Source organism: Schistocerca piceifrons, chromosome 5 (genome assembly GCF_021461385.2).
Source record: "Schistocerca piceifrons isolate TAMUIC-IGC-003096 chromosome 5, iqSchPice1.1, whole genome shotgun sequence".
Classification (NCBI taxonomy): Eukaryota; Metazoa; Arthropoda; class Insecta; order Orthoptera; family Acrididae; genus Schistocerca; species Schistocerca piceifrons.
Window position 1 is genome coordinate 519,494,404 of NC_060142.1, and position 22,133 is coordinate 519,516,536.

Below are 22,133 nucleotides of genomic sequence, written 5' to 3' on the forward strand. Positions count from 1 at the left end.
ACCCACTTCCTTTCGTCTTCCCCTCTCCTTCCCTCTTCCCTGATGAGGCAACAGTTTGTTGCGAAAGCTTGAATTTTGTGTGTATGTGTTTGTTTGTGTGTCTATCGACCTGCCAGCGCTTTTGTTCGGTAAGTCACCTCATCTTTGTTTTTATATATAATTTTTCCCACGTGGAATGTTTCCTTCCATTATATATATATATATATATATATATATATATATATATATATATATATATATATATATATATATATATATATATATATATATATATATATATATATAAAATAGTGGGAAACATTCCACGTGGGAAAAATATATCTAAAAACAAAGATGATGTGACTTACCGAACGAAAGTGCTGGCAGGTCGATAGACACACAAACAAACACAAACATACACAGGAAATTCAAGCTTTCGCAACAAACTGTTGTCTCATCAGGAAAGAGGGAAGGAGAGGGAAAGACGAAGAGATGTGGGTTTTAAGGGAGAGGGTAAGGAGTCATTCCAATCCCGGGAGCGGAAAGACTTACCTTAGGGGGAAAGAAGGGGTATACACTCGCACACACACACATATCCATCCGCACATACACAGACACAAGCAGACATTTGTAAAGGCAAATGCCTGCTTGTGTCTGTGTATGTGCGGATGGATATGTGTGTGTGTGTGTGTGTGTGCGAGTGTATACCCCTTCTTTCCCCCTAAGGTAAGTCTTTCCGCTCCCGGGATTGGAATAACTCCTTACCCTCTCCCTTAAAACCCACATCCCTTCGTCTTTCCCTCTCCTTCCATCTTTCCTGATGAGGCAACAGTTTGTTGCGAAAGCTTGAATTTCATGTGTATGTTTGTGTTTGTTTGTGTGTCTATCGACCTGCCAGCAGTTTCGTTCGGTAAGTCACATCATCTGTGTATATATAACGAAAGCGCTGGCACATCGATAGACACACAGACAAACACAAACACACACACAAAATTCAAGCTTTCGCAACCAACGGTTGCTCCATCAGGAAAGAGGGAAGGAGAGGGAAAGACGAAAGAATGTGAGCTTTAAGGGAGAGGGTAAGGACTCATTCCAATCCCGGGAGCGGAAAGACTTACCTTAGGGGGAAAAAAGGACAGGTATACACTCGCACACACACACATATCCATCCGCACATACACAGACACAAGAAATGTCTGCTTGTGTCTGTGTATGTGCGGATGGATATGTGTGTGTGTGCGAGTGTATACCTGTCCTTTTTTCTCCCTAAGGTAAGTCTTTCTGCTCCCGGGATTGGAATGACTCCTTACCCTCTCCCTTAAAACCCACATCCTTTCGTCTTTCCCTCTCCTTCCCTCTTTCCTGACGAAGCAATCATTGGTTGCAAAAGCTTGAATTTTGTGTGTATGCTTGTGTTTGTCTGTGTGTCTATCGACGTTCCAGCACAATCGTTTGGTAAGTCACATCATCTTTGTTTTTAGATATATTTTTCCCACGTGGAATGTTTCCCTCTGTTATATATAATTCTTTAGTTTACAATCATCTTTGTGTAGCAGTATGATACTTATTTCATAAAGCAAAGTAATTAAATGGAATTTTTTATGTAACAGTATGATAATTATTTCATTAAAAAAAGGTAATTAAATGGAATTCTATTTGTTCATGAAAGTAACTGTTTATAAACTTTGGCTTTATTTGTCTTTGGAATTAATTAATTTTCATGAATACTTATATACTGTAATACTGATTGTTTTAAATATTCATCTTGTAAAATTTAGGTTTGGAATACTTCACATTTATGTAACTATTTGTGCAAATTTTGTCTATGTTTTCTGTTGACTATATTGTCACACATAAATTAATTAGGACAAGTTTCCAATCACTGTAAATTACACACAATACTTGACCATAATGATTCTGAAAATATGATGCATTGTCAAAATCCTATGCAATAACTGGTGTTACACCAACCATGGGAATTGCTGAGTTGTCATGGTAAGTGGTGGATGTAAGAAGTTGCAATATGTCTGGCATGAATAAATGAAGAAAAGTAACAGGATATCTATGTTGAACTTTTTGATTTCAGCGACCAAAAATCTAAATTCTGCATAGGAATTCAGCAACAAAAGATACAAACCTTGTATTTCTGCAGCGAACAAGACTGAGCAACAATCATGGACACCCTCAATATGTTAAGAAAAATACTAAACAAAGGTCAGATCTGGTTTGAGGCCCAAGTGACACAAGCCACTGCTTTGGGTTCCATGCTGAGAGGGGTGCCTAAGTTCAACAATGTATATTACAATTAGCAGCAAAAACTGACAAGGGTGAAAATATATGATAAGTTGCTTGTGTGAAATAATATTCTTGAATTGGCCCTGACAAAAGTGTATCATTTCCTGTTCAAAATAACTGTTTTTCTATCATTTGCTTTTTTATGTTCTTTTTTTTATGTTCAGACTACAATTCTAATCTGAAATTAAATTTAAATTTACATCTTACATGTGAACATGACTGTTACAATATGTACTTTTTATTTTAAATATTTTTTGTTGTTCCATATGCCCTTTTCATTTGGTGTATCCTGCCCTTAATTCATTAGACAGCAAATTAGAGGCAAGTGGCATATTCTGTGTCCTGTCAAAGGATTTTGACTGTGTGAATCACAGAATTCTTTTAAGTAAATTAAAATATTACGGCATCACAGATAGTGCTGCAAAGTGGTTTCAGTCATATCTCACTAACAGAAAACAAAGGGTGACATTACGTAACACTTCAGCAGTAGGTGATCGGACATCATATGACTGGGAAGAAATTACATATGGTGTTCCTCAATGTTCCTAGGTCCACTACTTTTTCTTGTGTATATTAATGCCCTTTCGTCTGTTGCATTACCAGATGCCAAGTTTGTCTTATTTGCAGATGATACAAACATTGCAATAAATAGTAAATCAAATATAAATTTAGAAAGGGCAGCTAATCAAATTTTTACTGACATTAATAAGTGCTTCATAGCCAATTCAGTGTCATCAAACTTTGAAAAGACCCACTACATGCAGTTCAGAACTTCCAAGAGGTTTCCTTCTAGTGTATAATATATGATGACATGGAAATAGGAGAAGTTGAGAGTGTAAAATTCTTGGGAATACAACTTGATAATAAATTCAGTTGGGAGCAACATACTAATGAACTGCTAAAGCGTCTAAACAAGTCTGTGTTTGCAATGCGAATGATGTCAGACATAGGAGATATAAATATAAAATAACTGGCATGTTGTGCTTATTTTCACTCCATTATGTCTTTTGGTATCATATTTTGTGGTAACTCCACAAACTGAGAAAAAATTTTTAGAGTACAGAAGTGTATAATAAGAGTAATGTGTAGTGTAAATCCAAGTACGCTAAAAGGAATACAAACATCTCAAAAATGAGATTGACAGGAAGTGCAGAATGGCTAAGCATGGATGGCTAGAGGACAAATGTAAGGATGTAGAGGTGCATATCACTAGGGGAAAGATAGATACTGCCTACAGGAAAATTAAAGATACCTTTGGAGAAAAGAGAACCAATTGTATGAATATCAAGACCTCAGATGGAAACCCAGTTCTAAGTAAAGAAGGGAAAGCAGAAAGGTGGAAGGAATACATAGAGAGTCTATACAGGGGCGATTTTCTTGAGGACAGTATTATGGAAATGAAAGAGGATGTAGATGAAGATGAAATAGGAGATACGATACTGCGTGAAGAGTTTGACAGGGCACTGAAAGACCTAAGTCAAAACAAGGCCTCGTGAGTAGACAACATTCCATTAGAACTACTGACAGCCTTGGGAGAGCCAGTCCTGACAACACTCTTCCATCTGGTGAGCAAGATGTATGAGACAGGTGAAATTCCCTCAGACTTCAAGAAGAATATAATAATTCCAATCCCAAAGAAAGCAGGTGTTGACAGATGTGAAAATTACCGAACTCTCAGTTTAATAAGTCACAGCTGCAAAATACTAATGCGAATTCTTTAGAGACAAATGGAAAAACTGGTAGAAGCCGACCTCTAGGAAGATCAGTTTGGATTCCGTAGAAATGTTGGAACATATGAGGCAATACTGACCCTACGACTTATCTTAGAAAATAGATTAAGGAAAGGCAAACCTATGTTTCTAGCATTTGTAGACTTAGAGAAAGTTTTTGACAATGTTGACTGGAATACTCTCTTTCAAATTTTAAAGGTGGCAGGGGTAAAATACAGGGGGCGAAAGGCTATTTACAACTTGTACAGAAACCAGATGGCAGTTATAAGAGTCGATGGGCATGGAAGGGAAGCAGCAGTTGGGAAGGGAGTGAGACAGAGTTGTAGCCTAGCCCCAATGTTATTCAATCTGTATATTGAGCAAGCAATAAAGGAAACAAAAGAAAAATTCAGAGTAGGTATTAAAAACCATGGAGAAGAAATAAAAACTTTGAGGTTTGCCGATGACATTGTAATTCTGTCAGAGACAGCAAAGGACTTGGAAGAGCAGTTGAATGGAATGGACAGTGTCTTGAAAGGAGGATATAAGATGAACATCAACAAAAGCAAAACGAGGATAATGGAATGTAGTCAAATTAAGTCGGGTGATGCTGAGGGAATTAGATTGGGAAATGCGACACTTAAAGTAGTAGAGGAGTTTTGCTATTTGGGGAGCAAAATAACTGATGATGGTCGAAGTAGAGAGGATATAAAATGTAGACCTGCAATGGCAAGGAAAACGTTTCTGAAGAAGAGAAATTTGTTAACATCGAGTATAGATTTAAGTGTCAGGAAGTCGTTTCTGAAAGTATTTGTATGGAGGGTATGGAAGTGAAACATGGACAATAAATAGTTTAGACAAGAAGAGAATAGAAGCTTTCGAAATGTGGTGCTACAGAAGAATGCTGAAGATTAGATGGGTAGATCACATAACTAATGAGGAGGTATTGAATAGAATTGGGGAGAAGTGTAGTTTGTGGCACAACTTGACTAGAAGAAGGGATCGGTTGGTAGGACATGTTCTGAGGCATCAATGGATCACCAATTTAGTACTGGAGGGCAGCGTGGAGGGTAAAAATCTTGGAGGGAAACCAAGAGATGAATACACTAAGCAGATTCAGAAGGATGTAGGTTGCAGTAAGTACTGGGAGATGAAGAAGCTTGCACAGGATAGAGTAGCATGGAGAGCTGCATCAAACCAGTCTCAGGACTGAAGACTACAACAACAACAACAAATCCAAGAACATCATGTTGAAACCTATTCAAAGAATTGGGCATACTAGCCACAGCTTCTCAGTGTATTTATTCCTTAATGAAGTTTGTTGTAAATAATACATCTCTTTTTCCAACTAATTGCTTAGTACACAGTATCAATACTAGGAGTAAGAACAATATACATAAAGATTTCAAATCCCTTACTCTTGCCCAGAAAGAAGTCCAGTATTCAGCAACACATATTTTCAATAAGTTACCAGCAACCATTAAGAGTTTAGTTTCAGACAAGGCACAATTTAAATATAATTTAAAAGAACTTTTGGTGGCCAACTCCTTCTAGTCCATCCATGAATTTCTGAACAAGTGCAGTAGACCATTTTAATGAAAATTTATTATACTTTAATTTTTGACAATACTCAGTTGTAACAGGCAAGTAACTACCTACTGTGTGGATGCTGGATGTATGGAAAGCAGATGTAAGTCTTAAGTCTGTAAATAGTGGAAGTTTAATTTTAAATCTTGACATAAGTTGACTGTTCTTAACTGAGGATCAGTGAAATGAATAATTTACTTTAAGTTTTGAGATTACTTAGTTGTAATAGCCAAGTAACCAGCTACTGTGTGAATGGTGGATTTAATGAAAGCATATGTAAGTATGAAACCTATAAATATTAAAAGTTTAATTTTAATTCATGTACATAATTTTACTGTTTATTGACTGAGGATCATTAAAATTAATGAAACTCAAGTTTTTCTAATTACATTTTCGTAATGTGTTTATCTGACATGTTCCACACCCAGGAGGATCCCCTCTTTTGTGGGTTTATGGAATGAATAATTAATCTAATCTAATCTTAGTCTAATTTAGTTATGGCAGTGTTTTCTTGAATTAGCTCTCTTAGGTACTTGAACTTTTTAACACATCCTGTTTGAACAAGGTCTGTCTGAAAAATTTTGGTCCTTGTTTATGCCAGTAATAACTGGTTTTCTCTGCAGAGATTCTTCAACCTGGTTACTGTTCCATGAGACTGACTGTGCTCCCTAAAATTTAAAAATAGTACAACAGAATTGTCTGCAAATGAAAAGGAGTTTACTTTAGTCCACTGTTACTTTATTATTTATATATTTATTTATACTGTATATAAATAACTTATACTGTTAATACTAATTATTGCACAGGATTTATTTCCACTCTATCATTCTTCAACAAAGAAAAAGTACAAAACATGGTCTAAAAGTCAATGTATAACATTCATTTTATGCTTATCTGTTCACTCTGTTATGGCATTAATATGTTTGCAAACCTACAATTATTGTTTACCCCAATCTGCAACTGAACCTTCAGTTTCTAAGTATCTTTATTAAATTCTATACAAGTAATTTTGGTAGAGAAAAATCTTATTACCTGTGAGCATGCAGCAGATGAAAGAAGAGCTAATGAGGCCCCTTTGCCACCAACTATAGTGGAGCTCTGACATTCCCTATCAGAAAAAGTAACTACCATATTGCTTCCTTCCACTTCTGGTTCTAGAAGATGATCACTCAGTGACACGGGGAAATCTGGACAGTCACCATCATACCTGACAAAACACATGAGAATGTACAATGACATATAGTGGAGAAAATAAGAAATTGACTATCACTCAAAGGAACTAGCACAATCAAAATAATCAACCAGTGAAACTGAATTGACACACTCAGCAGTCAGTACCAAAACCATCAAATGAAGTATCACATATGTGAACTACTGTTACATAAGGATAATATTTAGCAATAATCTCAATCATATCAAACACTATTATTTTATTTATTTTGCAGTAATCTCATTCATATCAAACACTTAGACACTGCATTTTATCAACAAAGTATCTAGTAAAGAACTGATCTGTGATTCAGAAAATGCTATCTGTTTAATGAGTGAATAATTTTAAATTTTGTCCAAGGATATTTTGAGATTACTATTTAAAAGGAACAATCACTAATGATCTCAAAGTAGAAACATTTTTGACCATTTGTGGTCCCTCCATTCATTTATTCACACATAACAGTGTTTTGGTTGTGGTGAACCTTCATATAATATGACAAAATGCTTCAGTACATTAAATTAACAATCAAAGACACTTGTGCTGCCACACTCCATGATTGAAAATAAATTATTAGCATTAGAGACATAATTTATAATAATAATAATAATAATAACAATAATTACATTTTCCAGATATCATTCTTCATTTACCATATATTTAACAATTTTTTGGGTATGCTGGATACTGCTGGAGAGTAATAATTAAGACATACTACAAGAACAAAAATAATCAATTTTTGACAATATAGTGTAATGGGATGGATAAAAAATCTACTCACCAAGCAGTGGCTGGAGAACACACATATAAAAAAATGTTTTATGCATGCAAGCCTTCAGAGACAATGGCTCCTTCTTCCGGTAGAAGGGTTGAAGGGGGAGGAAGAGGTGTGAAGGAAAAGAAACAGGAGAAGTTTAGGAAAAGGGACAGAGTTCATAAAAGTTACCCAAAAGTTTGGGTTACGGGAGACAGAATGAGAGGAAAGACTGTTGGGAACTGCTGAGAAATGAAAGGTGGAAAGCGGGGTGATAAGCAACACAGAGATTACTGCTAAAACATCATGCATGAGTGAATAAGAGTGAAAAGCTAAGTGCATTATATGTAACAGAGGAGGGGGGGGGGGGGGGGGGGATGGTGAAAATCAGATAGGTCAGAAAATGAAAGATGTAGAGAACTAAAATGGAGTAAAGAAAGGAGTAGTTAAGAAGAAATGCTGAGATGGGAAAAATTAACAAAAATTAAGGCCAGGTGGGTTACAAGAACCAAGGGCATGTTGTAGTGCTAGTTCCCACCTGCAGAGTTCAGAGAAACTGGTGTCTGGAGGAAGAATCCAGATGGCATGGCATGTGTGGTGAAACAAACACTGAGGTTATGACTGTCATGTTGTAGAGCATGGTGTGCAACACGATATTGTGTGTTGCCAATATACACCCTCTGCCTATGTCCTTTCATCCTAACTGATAACTTGGAGGTGGTCATGCTGATGTAAAAGGAAAAACAGTGTTTACACTACAGCTGATATATGTGTCGTTTCACAAGTGGCTCTCTCTTTGATAGTATATGTTTTGTCAGTTACAGGGCTGGCATAGGTGGCGGGATTTGATGTGATGGCCCAGAAAATCTTCTTTTGAACTAGCTGGTGTAGTAATTACATCCAGTGAAGGTTGAGGTGAGAATGGGGGTGTATTGCTGTAAAGAGGCTGCATCCAAACAAATATGTTTGCCTCAAATGCCAAGGTTGTATGGGAGGGAATGTTTGACATGGAAAGGATGCCAACAATAAAAACATAAGTACTGTTGTTTGCTAGTGGGTTTAAAGTGGATGCAAGTGTGTAGCTGGCCTTCAGTGAGGACGAGATCAACATCAAGGAAACTGACATGGAATTCAGAATAGGACCATGTGAAATTTAACTGGTAGGAGGTATGTGGAGATTCCAGGAATTTTAACAGGTCAGCCTCAATCATGAGTCCATATTACATTTTGGCAGTTGCCATCCTTTCCCTGTGAAACATTCCCTCCTGTGAAGCCTTGAAATTTGAGGCAAACATATTTGTTTGGATGCAGACTCTTTACAGTAATACACCAACACTTTCAACTCGTCCTTCACTGGGCATAATTACCACACCAGCCTAGTTCAAAAGCATATTCTCCAGGCCATCACATCCAATCCTGGTACCAGTGATCCCTCCAAAAAACAACTTCAGAGCACATCACTTGTCACTCAGTATTACCCTGGATTTGAATGTATTAATTGGCTACTTCAACAAGGCCATGACTTCCTAAAATCATGTGCTAACATGAGAACCATTACATCGTAGTTTTGTACATCTTTCATTAATGACCATCTCCATTACTTAGCTTTTCACTCCTATGAAATTGTGCACAATGTTTTAGCAAAATCTCTGTGCTGCATACTACTCTGTCTTCCACCTTTAAGCTCTAAGGTCTACAAATCTCGTGGGGTGCAGTCTTTCCTTCTCATCCCCTCCGGTACGTCTCCTGACCCGGGGTTGTGGGTGTCTTTTCTGAACTCTACCTCTTTTCCTGAATCTCTCCAGTCTTTTTCCTTCACCCCTTCTCCTTCCTCTCCAACCCTTCTGCTAGAAGAAGGAGCCACTGACTCCAAAAGCTTGCAGGTGTAAAACCTTTTTTTTATGTATGTGTTTGCCTGCTGCTGCTGCTTGGTGAGCAATTTTCTTCTATTCAGTTACATTGTACTGTTAAAAATTGATTATTTTCGTTGTTATATTAGCTCATGTGTCCATCATTCCTTCTTATGTAACCCTCTTGTCAGTCTTCATTGTCATCTGTCTTGTTCAAATTGGCATCTTTTTCCTACCTTATATGCAAGTCTGTTTGTTTATTTATCTGTACCACCCAGATTCATCAACACCTTGCCCCTACATCTTTTCTAGTACAGTTTTCCATGCACGTAGCTGGGTCCACAGTTAGTTACAAATTTGCATATAACAATGTTATTGTTATTTATGAATTTTCGTACAGCAATTCATTTCTGATTCACTACACTGGAGGGCCTTCTCCCAATCATCGTTCACTAATTTATTTGCAAATTTGACAGCTATTGTCTTTCCCATCTTCCACTTACCTTGTTTATATGTAATTCTTTCAAATTTTTGTGCGACTGTTGTTCACCAAACTGATCTGATAGACTTTTACTGCCATCTTCTATATTACTTTATTTCCCAAGCAAAGTTGTTTACATTTTCTCCTATGACCTTCTGTTTTTGTTTGCCCTGCTTTTAAAATTTTGTCTCTTTTACCCTATTGATTTTTCTCTTCTCCAATCATGTTTACATATAATACAGTCAACTTTTCTGGAAAGGAATTCTCATCTGCTCATTACCTCTTATTAACCATTGTCTGTTCTCACAATTTTTGTATGATTTTTTCTGTTTTTTTTTTTTATTTTTCCTTGATTTTCTTCTGTTTCTTTATCTCTTCCCATTCTTTGCTTCTCTTTTTTGCCACTCTCACCATTTCTAACACTCCTAGGATTCCTCTCTTGCCATGATAAATTTCATCACATAATACATCCATTCTTTTCGAAAACATCCTTCTGCACTATCAAAACTAAGGTCCCTCGTTCTGTTTCTTGAAACTTGCTTTTCCCTTGAAGTCACTCCCAAAGGCCTAACATTGAAAGTTCTTGTTCCTGGATGTAATCCTACGCTACACCAGGCTCTTTTACAGTTTCAAATACAGCAATCTCTTGCACTTACCCGACTAATCTGTGACCTATACACCTCCTCTGCCAATTTTCGCTCTACCACACTTCTCTCCTTCTACAAAATCCTGCAGTTATCTGTCCCTAGTTCCTCTTTAGATGGTATCATCCACCAAGCCAACTTCAAACTATAACAACATGCCAGACCTTGCCTCAAAAAACCATCCCGCCTACTCCTAAACTAACTCAACTGTGATGTTATCCTTCCTGTCTCTCTACAGCTTCCTATACAGCTACACCAACAACCACCACTCCTCTCATACAAACTGAGCTTGGCCAACCTATTTAACATTCCACAGTCTTCACCACATTCTCCCAGACCAACAATAACTCACAATCGCAAGAATCAATAACAAAAGTACAGTGTTCTCAACGTCTCGTCTAAAGCACTCTTCCCTCCAGAACTATCTGTATTATCCAAGGGTATCACTTTCAGCCGCTAAACCTGCATTTAATCATGCTGCTTTGATTAAGGATCCACTTTCATTCACACACAATGTCAACTGGAAATATTAGGTTGCAATCCAATCCCAAAACCTTTCCAACAGCAAACCTGACACTGAAAGCTGCCTTGAACAGTTCCAACCATGAACCCATCTTGATCCACCACCACTACCTCAAAATCTCCCTTACAAGCCTCCTGAATTCCTCACATCCAGCACTGCTTCACAACCCTTCCCCAGGTCCCCATAACATGACCCTAACCTGTCATCTACAGAATTCCAGGCTCTGCAATCCCTAAAATCTGATGACTCCATCATTATCCTTCCAGCAAATAAAGGATCAGCCAATCTGGTATTTGACTGACACAAGTATGTTAGTGAAGGTCAATGCCAGTTGTCTGACAGCTTTACATACAAAATCTGCCATCAAGACCCCATCCCTGTGATTCAAACTGACCAAAACCTCAGGTCCCTCACAAGGACTAACACCTCAATCCAATGAACTTCTTATCCCACCCAAACTACACACCCCCACCTTTTACCTTCTTCCTAAGATCCACAAACCCAATCATTCTGGTCATCCTATAGTTCCTGGCTTCAAAGCACCCGCCACATGTACAGGGTTATTACAAATGATTGAAGCGATTTCACAGCTCTACAATAATTTTATTATTTGAGATATTTTCACAATGCTTTGCACACACATACAAAAACTCAAAAAGTTTTTTTAGGCATTCACAAATGTTCGATATGTGCCCCTTTAGTGATTCGGCAGACATCAATCCGATAATCAAGTTCCTCCCACACTCAGCGCAGCATGTCCCCATCAATGAGTTCGAAAGCATCGTTGATGCGAGCTCGCAGTTCTGGCACGTTTCTTGGTAGAGGAGGTTTAAACACTGAATCTTTCACATAACCCCACAGAAAGAAATCGCAGGGGGTTAAGTCGGGAGAGCGTGGGGGCCATGACATGAATTGCTGATCATGCTCTCCACCACGACCGATCCATCGGTTTTCCAATCTCCTGTTTAAGAAATGCCGAACATCATGATGGAAGTGCGGTGGAGAACCATCCTGTTGAAAGATGAAGTCGGCGCTGTCGGTCTCCAGTTGTGGCATGAGCCAATTTTCCAGCATGTCCAGATACACGTGTCCTGTAACGTTTTTTTCGCAGAAGAAAAAGGGGCCGTAAACTTTAAACCGTGAGATTGCACAAAACACGTTAACTTTTGGTGAATTGCGAATTTGCTGCATGAATGCGTGAGGATTCTCTACCGCCCAGATTCGCACATTGTGTCTGTTCACTTCACCATTAAGAAAAAATGTTGCTTTATCACTGAAAACAAGTTTCGCACTGAACGCATCCTCTTCCATGAGCTGTTGCAACCGCGCCGAAAATTCAAAGCGTTTGACTTTGTCATCGGGTGTCAGGGCTTGTAGCAATTGTAAACGGTAAGGCTTCTGCTTTAGCCTTTTCCGTAAGATTTTCCAAACCGTTGGCTGTGGTACGTTTAGCTCCCTGCTTGCTTTATTCGTCGACTTCCGCGGGCTACGCGTGAAACTTGCCCGCACGCGTTCAACCCTTTCTTCGCTCACTGCAGGCCAACCCGTTGATTTCCCCTTACAGAGGCACCCAGAAGCTTTAAACTGCGCATACCATCACCGAATGGAGTTAGTAGTTGGTGGATGTTTGTTGAACTTCGTCCTGAAGTGTCGTTGCACTGTTATGACTGACTGATGTGAGTGCATATCAAGCACTACATACGCTTTCTCTGCTCCTGTCGCCATTTTGTCTCACTGCGCTCTCGAGTGCTCTGGCGGCAGAAACCTGAAGTGCGGCTTCAGCCGAACAAAACTTTATGAGTTTTTCTACGTATGTGTAGTGTGTCGTGACCATATGTCAATGAATGGAGCTACAGTGAATTTATGAAATCGCTTCAATCATTTGTAGTAGCCCTGTATATCTAACTTAGTTGATCAATACTTGCAACTCAAAGTACAAAGACTTCCCTCCTACATTGCAGACACCAACCATTTCCTAGATCGTCTGAAACTGTGTTCATTCCATTCCCACCACACACCTTGTTTGTCACCATTGATGCCATCTCCCTCTATACCAACATCCTCCATATACATGGTCTGCCTCAGCTGAACATTCCCTCAGAAAGCATCCACCTGATTCCAAACCTATGACATCTTTCCTGCTCACCTTAATCAAGTTATCTTAAGAGGGGCAGACATACAAACAGATCAGGGTATGGTCATGGGAACCAGGATGGCTCCTTCTTATGCCAACTTTTTAGTGGGCCACTTGGAGGGGGTTTTCCTGGGGACCCATAAGCCTTCAGTCCCAAATTTTATTTAGATACATTGATGACATCTTTGTCATAAGGACTCATGGCAAGGCTGACCTGTTAAAATTCCTGGTATCTATAAACACCTTCTACCAATTAAATTTCATATAGTCCTATTCGGAACCCCATTCCAGTTTCCTTGATGTTAATCTCATCCTCACTGAAGGTCAGCTACACACTTCTATCCACATTAAACCTACTAACAAGCAACATACTTACATTTCGACTGTTGCCATCCTTTCCATGTCAAGTGTTCCCTACCATACAGACTTGGCATTTGAGACAAACATATTTGTTTGGATGCAGACTCTTTATATCAATGCACCACCATTCTCACCTCAGCCTTCACTGGGTGTAATTACCCCCACCAACCTATCTCAGAAGCAGATTCCTCAGGCCAACACATCCAACCCTGGTACCAGTGATCCCTTCAAAAGCAACTTCTGAGCACACCACTTGTTACTCAGTGTTATCCTGGCCTTGAATGTTTTAATCAGCTACTTCAACAAGGCCATGACTTCCTAGAATCATGCCCTGAAATTAGATCCATTTTGTCTGAGATTTTGCCCACCACACCTAGAATAGCTTCTTGTTGCCCTCCTAACCTCTGCAGTATCCTTGTCAGACCCTATGATTCTTCTGTACCCATCTCCCACCCTATGGCTCCTACCCCTGTGACCATCCCCGCTTCAAGACTTGCAATGATCACACTCCTACCACCACCTATACCAGCCCTGTAACTGGCAAAACATATGCTATAAAAGGGAGAGCTACCTGCGAAACGACGCATCATATACCAACTGTTATGTATGCACTGTTCGGCCTATTACATCAGCATGACTACCACCAAGTTATCAGTTACAGAGGGTGTATTCCAGCAACACACAATATCTTGTTGCACAGAATGCTCTATAACATGACAGTCATAACCTCGGAGCCTGTTTCACCAAATGTACCATCTGGATTTTTCCCTCGGACACCAATTTCTCGGAACTCTGTAGGTCAGAACTAGTGCTACAACATGCCCTTGGTTCTTGTCATCCAGCTGGCCTTAATTTACTTTAATTTATTCTGTCACAGCATTTCTTTGCAGTAACTAAACCTTTCTTCACTCTGTTTTAGTTTTCTACGTCTTATATTTACTGACCTGCCATCCCCCTCACACCTCTGTTAAATACAACGCACTTAGCTTTTCACTCTTATGAACTCATTCACGATGTTTAAGCAATAATCTCTGTGTTGCATATTGCCTGGTCTTCCACATTTAAGGTCTCAGGTTTTCAAATCCCATGTGGTGCTGACCCCAACAGTCAGTCTTTCCTTCTCGTCTCATCCGGTAATTCTACCCTGACCCAGGGTTCTGGATGAATTTTCCGAACTCTGCCCCTTTTCCTAAACCTTTTCCAGACCTTCTTCTTTGTCCACATTCCTTTCTCTTCAATCCTTCTGCCAAAAGAAGAAGCCACTGGCTGCAAAAGGGTGCATGCATAAAACATTGTGTGTTCTCCAGCCACCACTTGGTGAGTAGATTTTTTATCTATCCAACTAAATTATATAATTGATACATATTGTTCGAATAGAGGCCAGTTAATATGTACTGCTTCAGTAGAGGTTAATTTATAGGTAATATTGTTCCTGACAACACGAATGACAACTTTGCAAATCTTGAATATATGTAGATTTACTGACTAATAAGACATGTTTTTATTGTCTTTTTATATTACTGAAGATACCCAGTGTCTTAACCAGTTTCATCTGACAACCAATGAATTCATGAAGCAATGGAGGTTTGAAGCTGCATACATCCATCGAACATGATACTTCCAAATACTAGAAACCCACCATCACCAAAGTGGTCTATTTACACAGTATATCTGTGGCTGCACTGGTTGTCACTTTCCCTCCAATTGTAGATGCAACACTAGTCTATCTGTGAATTTAAGTGTGATTCATCTGTGAAAAGTGAGTTCACTAATAGTCCACTCTCGATGTTGGTGTCCACAATAAAGTAGCCTATCTCTGCATTGTCGAGAGCGGTTGAGAGAGGAAGGGGGGACAGACAATACAATGCCAGTTAAGCACACAGACCAACTGCTCTAAACCTCCAAAACACTTCTGTTAGAAAACTGCATCTCCTGAGGAAGCTGTAAACTCTGAAGTTTTGTTGACATCCTTGAATTTTGTGATGCATTTAAGATTATTTATTGGTGATATTGTGCAGCAATTACTCATGGATGGTCTTGTAATGGCCTACAATAGCAATTTCTTTGTCTTGTTACTAAAGTTTCGATTTGACACTTTGTGATACATTTGATGCTGCTAAGGTTTTCTCATTACACCATAAACTTGTAAACTTCACCAACAGGATAGCTTCTCATTACACTGAACGTGTAAAAACAACTGAGGCCCTGAGTTTAGTGCACATCTTTTAATTGTATCTGAATCACAAACTTTATTGAAACTGGGAGAACTCCTTTCCTATACACAGAGCACTATTGTAGTTTGGCGGATAATTCTGAAGGTTGTTTTTTTTTTGTTATCCCCCCCCCCAATTTTCACCTTTTATCTCCCCAATTCCCTCTTATCTTGATTCTGCATAACTGTAATTTTAGTTATAATAATTCTGATTACCTGTACCAGAATTCAGCAGTGCCAGCACCTGACTTGTCATTCAAAAGGAATTGGTAGGTCCGAATGTGAGTCTGACTCTCCCAAGGATATCCACTATAAAACACAGCTTTTCCTTTAGGGATGAAGTCAACAACAGTGGTGAAGTTTTTTTTCCCAGCTATCCTGGCAAAAACACAATTAATTAAAGCTTTACCCAAACTGAGGAAAATGCTAGCACAAAAGTATTAGAGGCACATGTCACAGTCAACACAAGTGAAGTAAAAGTAGCCTAATATTAAAGTGTAATGGCATGACTGCAAATGCGAAATGAAAAATGGATGGTGTAGGCACTCAGGACACTCTGCTCTGTACCAGATACAGTATTGCCAAGGATAAAGTATTTTGTGAATTGAGTACCTTCATCACAATGATAGACTAAAAACTTAAGAGATACCAGTGTGATCCAAATGCTGCATACTTCACCCTGAACCTAACAACAGTCACTCTTCCCCTGAAACTGACTTACTTCATATATTGTCATTCTCAAAAAGGGAAGCATACCTCCATCATTCATCCTAATGGTCTACACTTGTCTTCTTCATTACCATGCCTGAGTGAGATCCCTTTCCTTTGACCGTATTCCTTTGTTACTCCACCATTTTCGCTATCAAGACAGCAGTGATCTAAGGACTTCAATTAATGATTTATTATACTATAATAAACTGTGGACATTACTTTCCTAAAAATATTTGCCACTGGATGAAGTTTGTGTGGCCATGAGGACATCACTGTGATATGTTGTGCCCTGAAGAGAAAGACATTAAACTTTTGAGCTACTCAGTTCAAGAACAAAATAGGCCACACAGAATGGTACAGATACCTGCTGTCAATGTTATATAAAAGAATGCAAAATAAAAAAAATAATTATCCCTCTTGGGGTGGCTACCCAAACTTGGAAAAAAAAAAATTCCCTCAGGATTCCAGGTGTGTGGAGAAAGATGCTGGCACACTGCTGAAATAAATTAATGAATTTATGGCGAGTGGCGGGGGGGAGGGGGGAGGGGGGGGAGGGGTGAAACATACCACAATAATGACTTTGCTTTCCTCTCAGTTGAGCTATGTACCAGCCATAAGTTTTTAAACACCGATATCTTTTATAGAATAATATTCATGTAATTAACACACTTTGAATACACTGAAGGAAAAGGAATTGCAACACAATAAAATAATTACTGTAGAGTACTGAAATTTAGGGAATATATTTGTCTAGGTAATATCTGTAACTGATTAATATTGCGAGACCACAGTTTAATGTGCGAGATAAGCCATTGCAAATGTGAAATGCTGGCATGTTAATAATTGGTGTAACACCAAAATGTTGAATGCAAGCATTCAAACATGTATGCACTGTGTTATACAGGTACTGCATGTCAGTTGGTGAGATGGAGCTGCATGCCTGTTGCACTTGGTCAGTCAATACAGGGATGGTTAATGCTGTTTGTGGATAATGATGAAGTTGTAGTCCAATGATGTCCCATATACGCTCGATTGGAGGACAGATGTGGTTATCAAACAGGCCAAGGCAACATGTCAATACTCTGTGGGGCCTGTCGGTTACAGCAGAGGAATGTGACCAAGTGTTATCCTGTTGGAAAACACCATTTGGAATGCTGTTTATGAAGGCAGCACAAGAGGTCAAATCACCAAACTGACATACAAATTTGCAGTCAAGAAGTGTAGGATAACCATGAGAGTGCTTCTGCTGTCATAAGAAATCGCACCCCAGCTCATAATTCCACCTGTAGGTCCAGTGTGTCTAGCATACAGACAGGTTAGCCTCAGGCACTCAACTGCCCTCCTCCTGTACAGCATACAGCCATCACTGGTACCGAGGCAGAACCAACTTCCATCAGGAAATACAAAAGACCTCCACCTTACCATCCAATGAGCTCTCGCTTGACACCACTGAAGTCACAAATGGCAGTAGTTTGGGCTTAGTGGAATGCACACAACAGGGAGTCTGGCTTGGAGCTGTCCTTGGAGTACCTGATTTACAACAGTTTTTTTTTTTTTTTATTAATTTGATGTCCACTGCTGCTCAAATTGTTGCTGCAGATGCAGTACTATGTGCCAGAGCCATACACTGAACATGATGGTCCTCCCTCCCGGTACTGTCACATGGCCGTCTGGAGCCCAGTCTTTTTGCAACCATACATTCTTGTGACCACCAATGCCAGCAATGATGTGCAGTGACTACATTCCTGCCAAGTCTTTCTGCAATATCACAGAAAAAACATCCAGCTTCTCATAGCTCTACACAACTCCTTCTTGGTGCTGGGATTTTTTTTTATGTCAGTGTATTAAGTATTTTAAAATACTTCATAAATTACATATTTGAAAATATCTGATTTATAAAACTCCGTAAAATTAAGTTTGAATGCTAAGTTAGAAATGCAAAATTCCCTGATTTTTCCTGTTAAAATGTAATTCCCTAAGAATTCCAGGTTTTCCAAAGGAATCACCATCCTGCCTTTTTAATAAGAAACACAATCAGCAAAATAATTAGCTGACAATAAGTCATTATAAAAAAATGGACATACAACAATGAAGAAAAGTTATATTAATGAGAGACTTTGTTGGCCTCTCTGTAAAACTGTCACCATCTTTTTTAGATTCAGAGGCAGAAAGTTTTGTTGTTAACTGGGAAAGTTTTAGTATGTCTCATGATCTCTCCACTAATTAGAGTACAAACCAACACTGATTCAGATTTGTTCCAAAGTGAACACATAGCACTATCTTTGCAGCCTCAGGTCACATAAATGGTATCTTTGCCAGTTTCAGCTTGTTACTGTGTTGATCATCCAATGATACAAATATTATATACAGTAATTCTTAAAATCAACATACCTGGAGAGGTCTCTCTCCAATCAAATCCAAGGCAGTTTCATATGATTCATAAGCTTAGATGAAACATTGGTGCAAAATTGTATTCCAAAGTTGAAGTAACAATCAATAAGTATTCTATATGGGAGGGGAAAAAACACTCATATCCAATGGAAAGATTAAGATTGCATTATGATTCTGATAAAACTGTCACTGTAAATCTTTTAAAGTCCAATAAAAGTACAATATGGTCATATAACACACTGCTTCTCAACTGTTTGAAACAATAGTTGAAATGGAAATCTCTAACATCATCACACAAGAAAGAGTCATTGCATAAATTCTTCAACTAACACTTTCAACTTTTGTAATGGGCAAACTGATTTAACTACAGATAAAATCAGTGGATAATTAAATCTCAAGGATTGTTCACATTTTCCTCCTTCCTAATTTGACATCCTGGTTTGAAGCCAGGATTTCAAAGTGAGTGAGGATATCATTGGCACTGTGACTGAGTTACCAAATACTTTGTAGGGTTGAATACTGGTTAATATTTGATGTGATAAAATGAGGGTTGAATACTGGTTAATATTTGATGTGATAAAATGAGCTGGAAGGCCCCTGGAGTAAGTAAATGAAGCTGAAAAGTGATTATATTGAAACATAAAATGAACTTTTTGCAATCAAATGTCCTCCTTTCTATTTTGTATCACGGTTATCCAACAGTTTTTATATGTATCATACCTCTACTACACCTTTTAAGTTTGCTTTGCGTGACTTTTGACCCCCTTTTCCCATTTTAAAACCTTATTATGTGCCTTTTTCTTCCTTTCCATATTTCTGTCTCTTTCACTGTCAATCTTGTTTTTATGCTCTTTCCATGAAGAAAACAAATATTATAATTTGATTGAAGAATTTTCTCTGCTCTTTCCGGTACTGGTGTTCATTATTCCATTGTAATGTGAGTGATGACATCTATCACAAAACTAGCTATTATAGCATCCAAACTTTTTTTTTTTTTTTTTTTTTTTTTTTTTTTTTTTTTTTTTTTTTTTTTTTTTTTGCCATGTGACACAAAATCTATTGTTATCAAAAACAAATAAGTAGTTTACCTTACCTGAGAACCTAAAGACATAATGATCTGGTATGCACTTTGAATGTTCAGCAATATCTGGTAATCTCAAGTCACACCAGTTCACAGGTAGCTGATTCCCATTTGGCAACCTCACATGACCAAATGTAGCACTGAAAAGAAAATGACCTAGTATTTGTTTTGTTTTCATACAGAATGTAATAGCTTTAGAGAGAGATTCCACAAAGAACAAACCAATCTCTTCACATAAACAAACATGGAGAATTACTAACTGAGCAGCAGCTGGAATCACTCATCTTCAAGTTGAATAGACATAACAGAAGCCTTGCAACATTTCCCTTACTTTCTGGTACTGGCAAGACATCTCAGTGACAATACAAAAAATGAAATTACTTTTACTATAAAATTATGAGAGAGAATTTCTTGCAAGTACTTATCTTAGGAGGTGAAATGTTTACTGGTCCCCTCATCCTGACAACAGGTGAGTATCTCTCATCCTGAGGGCAGAACAATCTGCCCTTCCATTTCAACCTATCCCAACCTACCCCCCCCCCCCCCCCCTCCCTCCTCCTCAAGTAATAAAGTACAGTTCTGAAAGGTAGGATAATATGCATATTTTTATATTTGTCTATCGGCTATACTAAACATTTGGCATCCAGAAAGTAAGTAGCAGCCAGGAAATTTGTCTCATGATTTCATAATTTTCTTGAGTGAATTTCTAATTTCACAAAGTTAGTTTTACTCTATTTCTAAGCATTATTTACTTTGTAAAACGTCCTGGAATATTTAAACTATTTGCTGGACTAGGATTCGAAACTGGAACCTTTGCCTTTCAGACACAAATGCTTTACCGACTGAGGTATACAGGGATGACTAAAGACCAGTCCTTATAGCTTTACTTCTGCCAGTACCTCTCTCCTACTTTACAGGTTTCACAAAAGCTGGGATCACCATGCAACAGATGAAAATTGCTGTAATTAAAAACAGACAATTAAATTTCCTTTTGGTAAAACGATAAATATATTAAGTTTTCCTACTGGTAAGTTCAAATTAAGCGCATAAATATTCATTTTTTATTTATTTTATTGATGTAAATATTAATTTCAAATGGTTCGATCTGCTATAATTCAGAAAATGTTGGAAAACAGTTTTCAAAAAACAGAAAGAAGATACAAAGCACAAAATTCCTACAAGACGGTATAGTGTGATCAATACTGAGGGTCAGAAGTTGAGTTAGGAATTTAACTTGGATAAAATGCAGACAGAACAAGCCAAAACAAATAGTCTACTGAATAGGCCATTAATTTGTGTGGCTTTGCAGAATCAAGTGTTACATATTTGAGTACATATTATGTATGGTAATTTAGAACAGACAATAGACCGCGTTCAGTGCTGGTGTGGAAGAACTGAATACAATGATGCTGATTTGATAATTTTAGAGAGTTCAACCTGCTTCTTGAAATGATGAGCATAAATCTAAATTTGTAGCGGAAAAGGAATTGCATCACAATGGATGTGTGTAGTATCAAACTTATGCAAGACATTTGAAAATGGTAACAAGTCTAAAATATTTGAAAACGGCAAAAAGTCTAAAAAATAGACCAAAATGATGTTAAATCTTAGTTCTTCTGCAGCTGTGTAAGTGCCAGAATATGCACGTTTGCTGTAAATAAGTGTCAGTTAGTAGTAATCTGTCACCTAAGAAGAATAATGGACTGAATATTGCATCAACAATAGTTAATACCACACACTGGCAAGGACAGTGACACAACTCAAAAATGTAATACCTGAGAAAACTTGACTTAAAAAACTAAAGATGCAATTTTTCAACTTGTGTCACTTTTCTTGCAGGGGTGCAATATGCTGTAAGAGTAGGTATGACATGTATATCAGTTCTGAGGGTACAAAATTATTGTGTTACTTTATTTCACTTTTAAGTTCCTGTTTCCTTTCTAGTTGTGTATGGAATGTAATTTGACCAAACCTCAGGATCTTGCAGTGTCAGTGAGTCTATAGGATAAAAAAGAAAATAATCTTCAATTGTGATTTTCCATGAAGAAATTATACTTAAGCAATTTGTCTAGGCAAAATATATACAGGGTGAGACACCTAAAACAGGTCACATGAATAAATAAGACACTTTTAATGATAGACAAAAACCCTTCAAAGAAAAGCTGCTTAGCTTGAAGGAAGACAGTATGGTACTTATCATTTTTTGTTAAGT

The 22,133-nt window shown here is 38.0% G+C and overlaps 1 protein-coding gene across 1 annotated transcript in view; it reads right to left on the reverse strand.

Annotated features, from left to right (window-relative positions):
- Positions 1-22,133, reverse strand: part of LOC124798208 (putative phosphoenolpyruvate synthase) — a 293,711-nt gene that overhangs the window by 224,633 nt on the left and 46,945 nt on the right. Inside the window, exons 7-9 of the mRNA XM_047261511.1 lie at positions 19,934-20,061; positions 15,955-16,111; positions 6,603-6,777 (exon numbers count right to left, since the gene is read on the reverse strand). Coding sequence (XP_047117467.1) covers positions 6,603-6,777; positions 15,955-16,111; positions 19,934-20,061 — 460 coding nt within the window. The remainder of the gene's footprint in view (positions 1-6,602; positions 6,778-15,954; positions 16,112-19,933; positions 20,062-22,133) is intronic.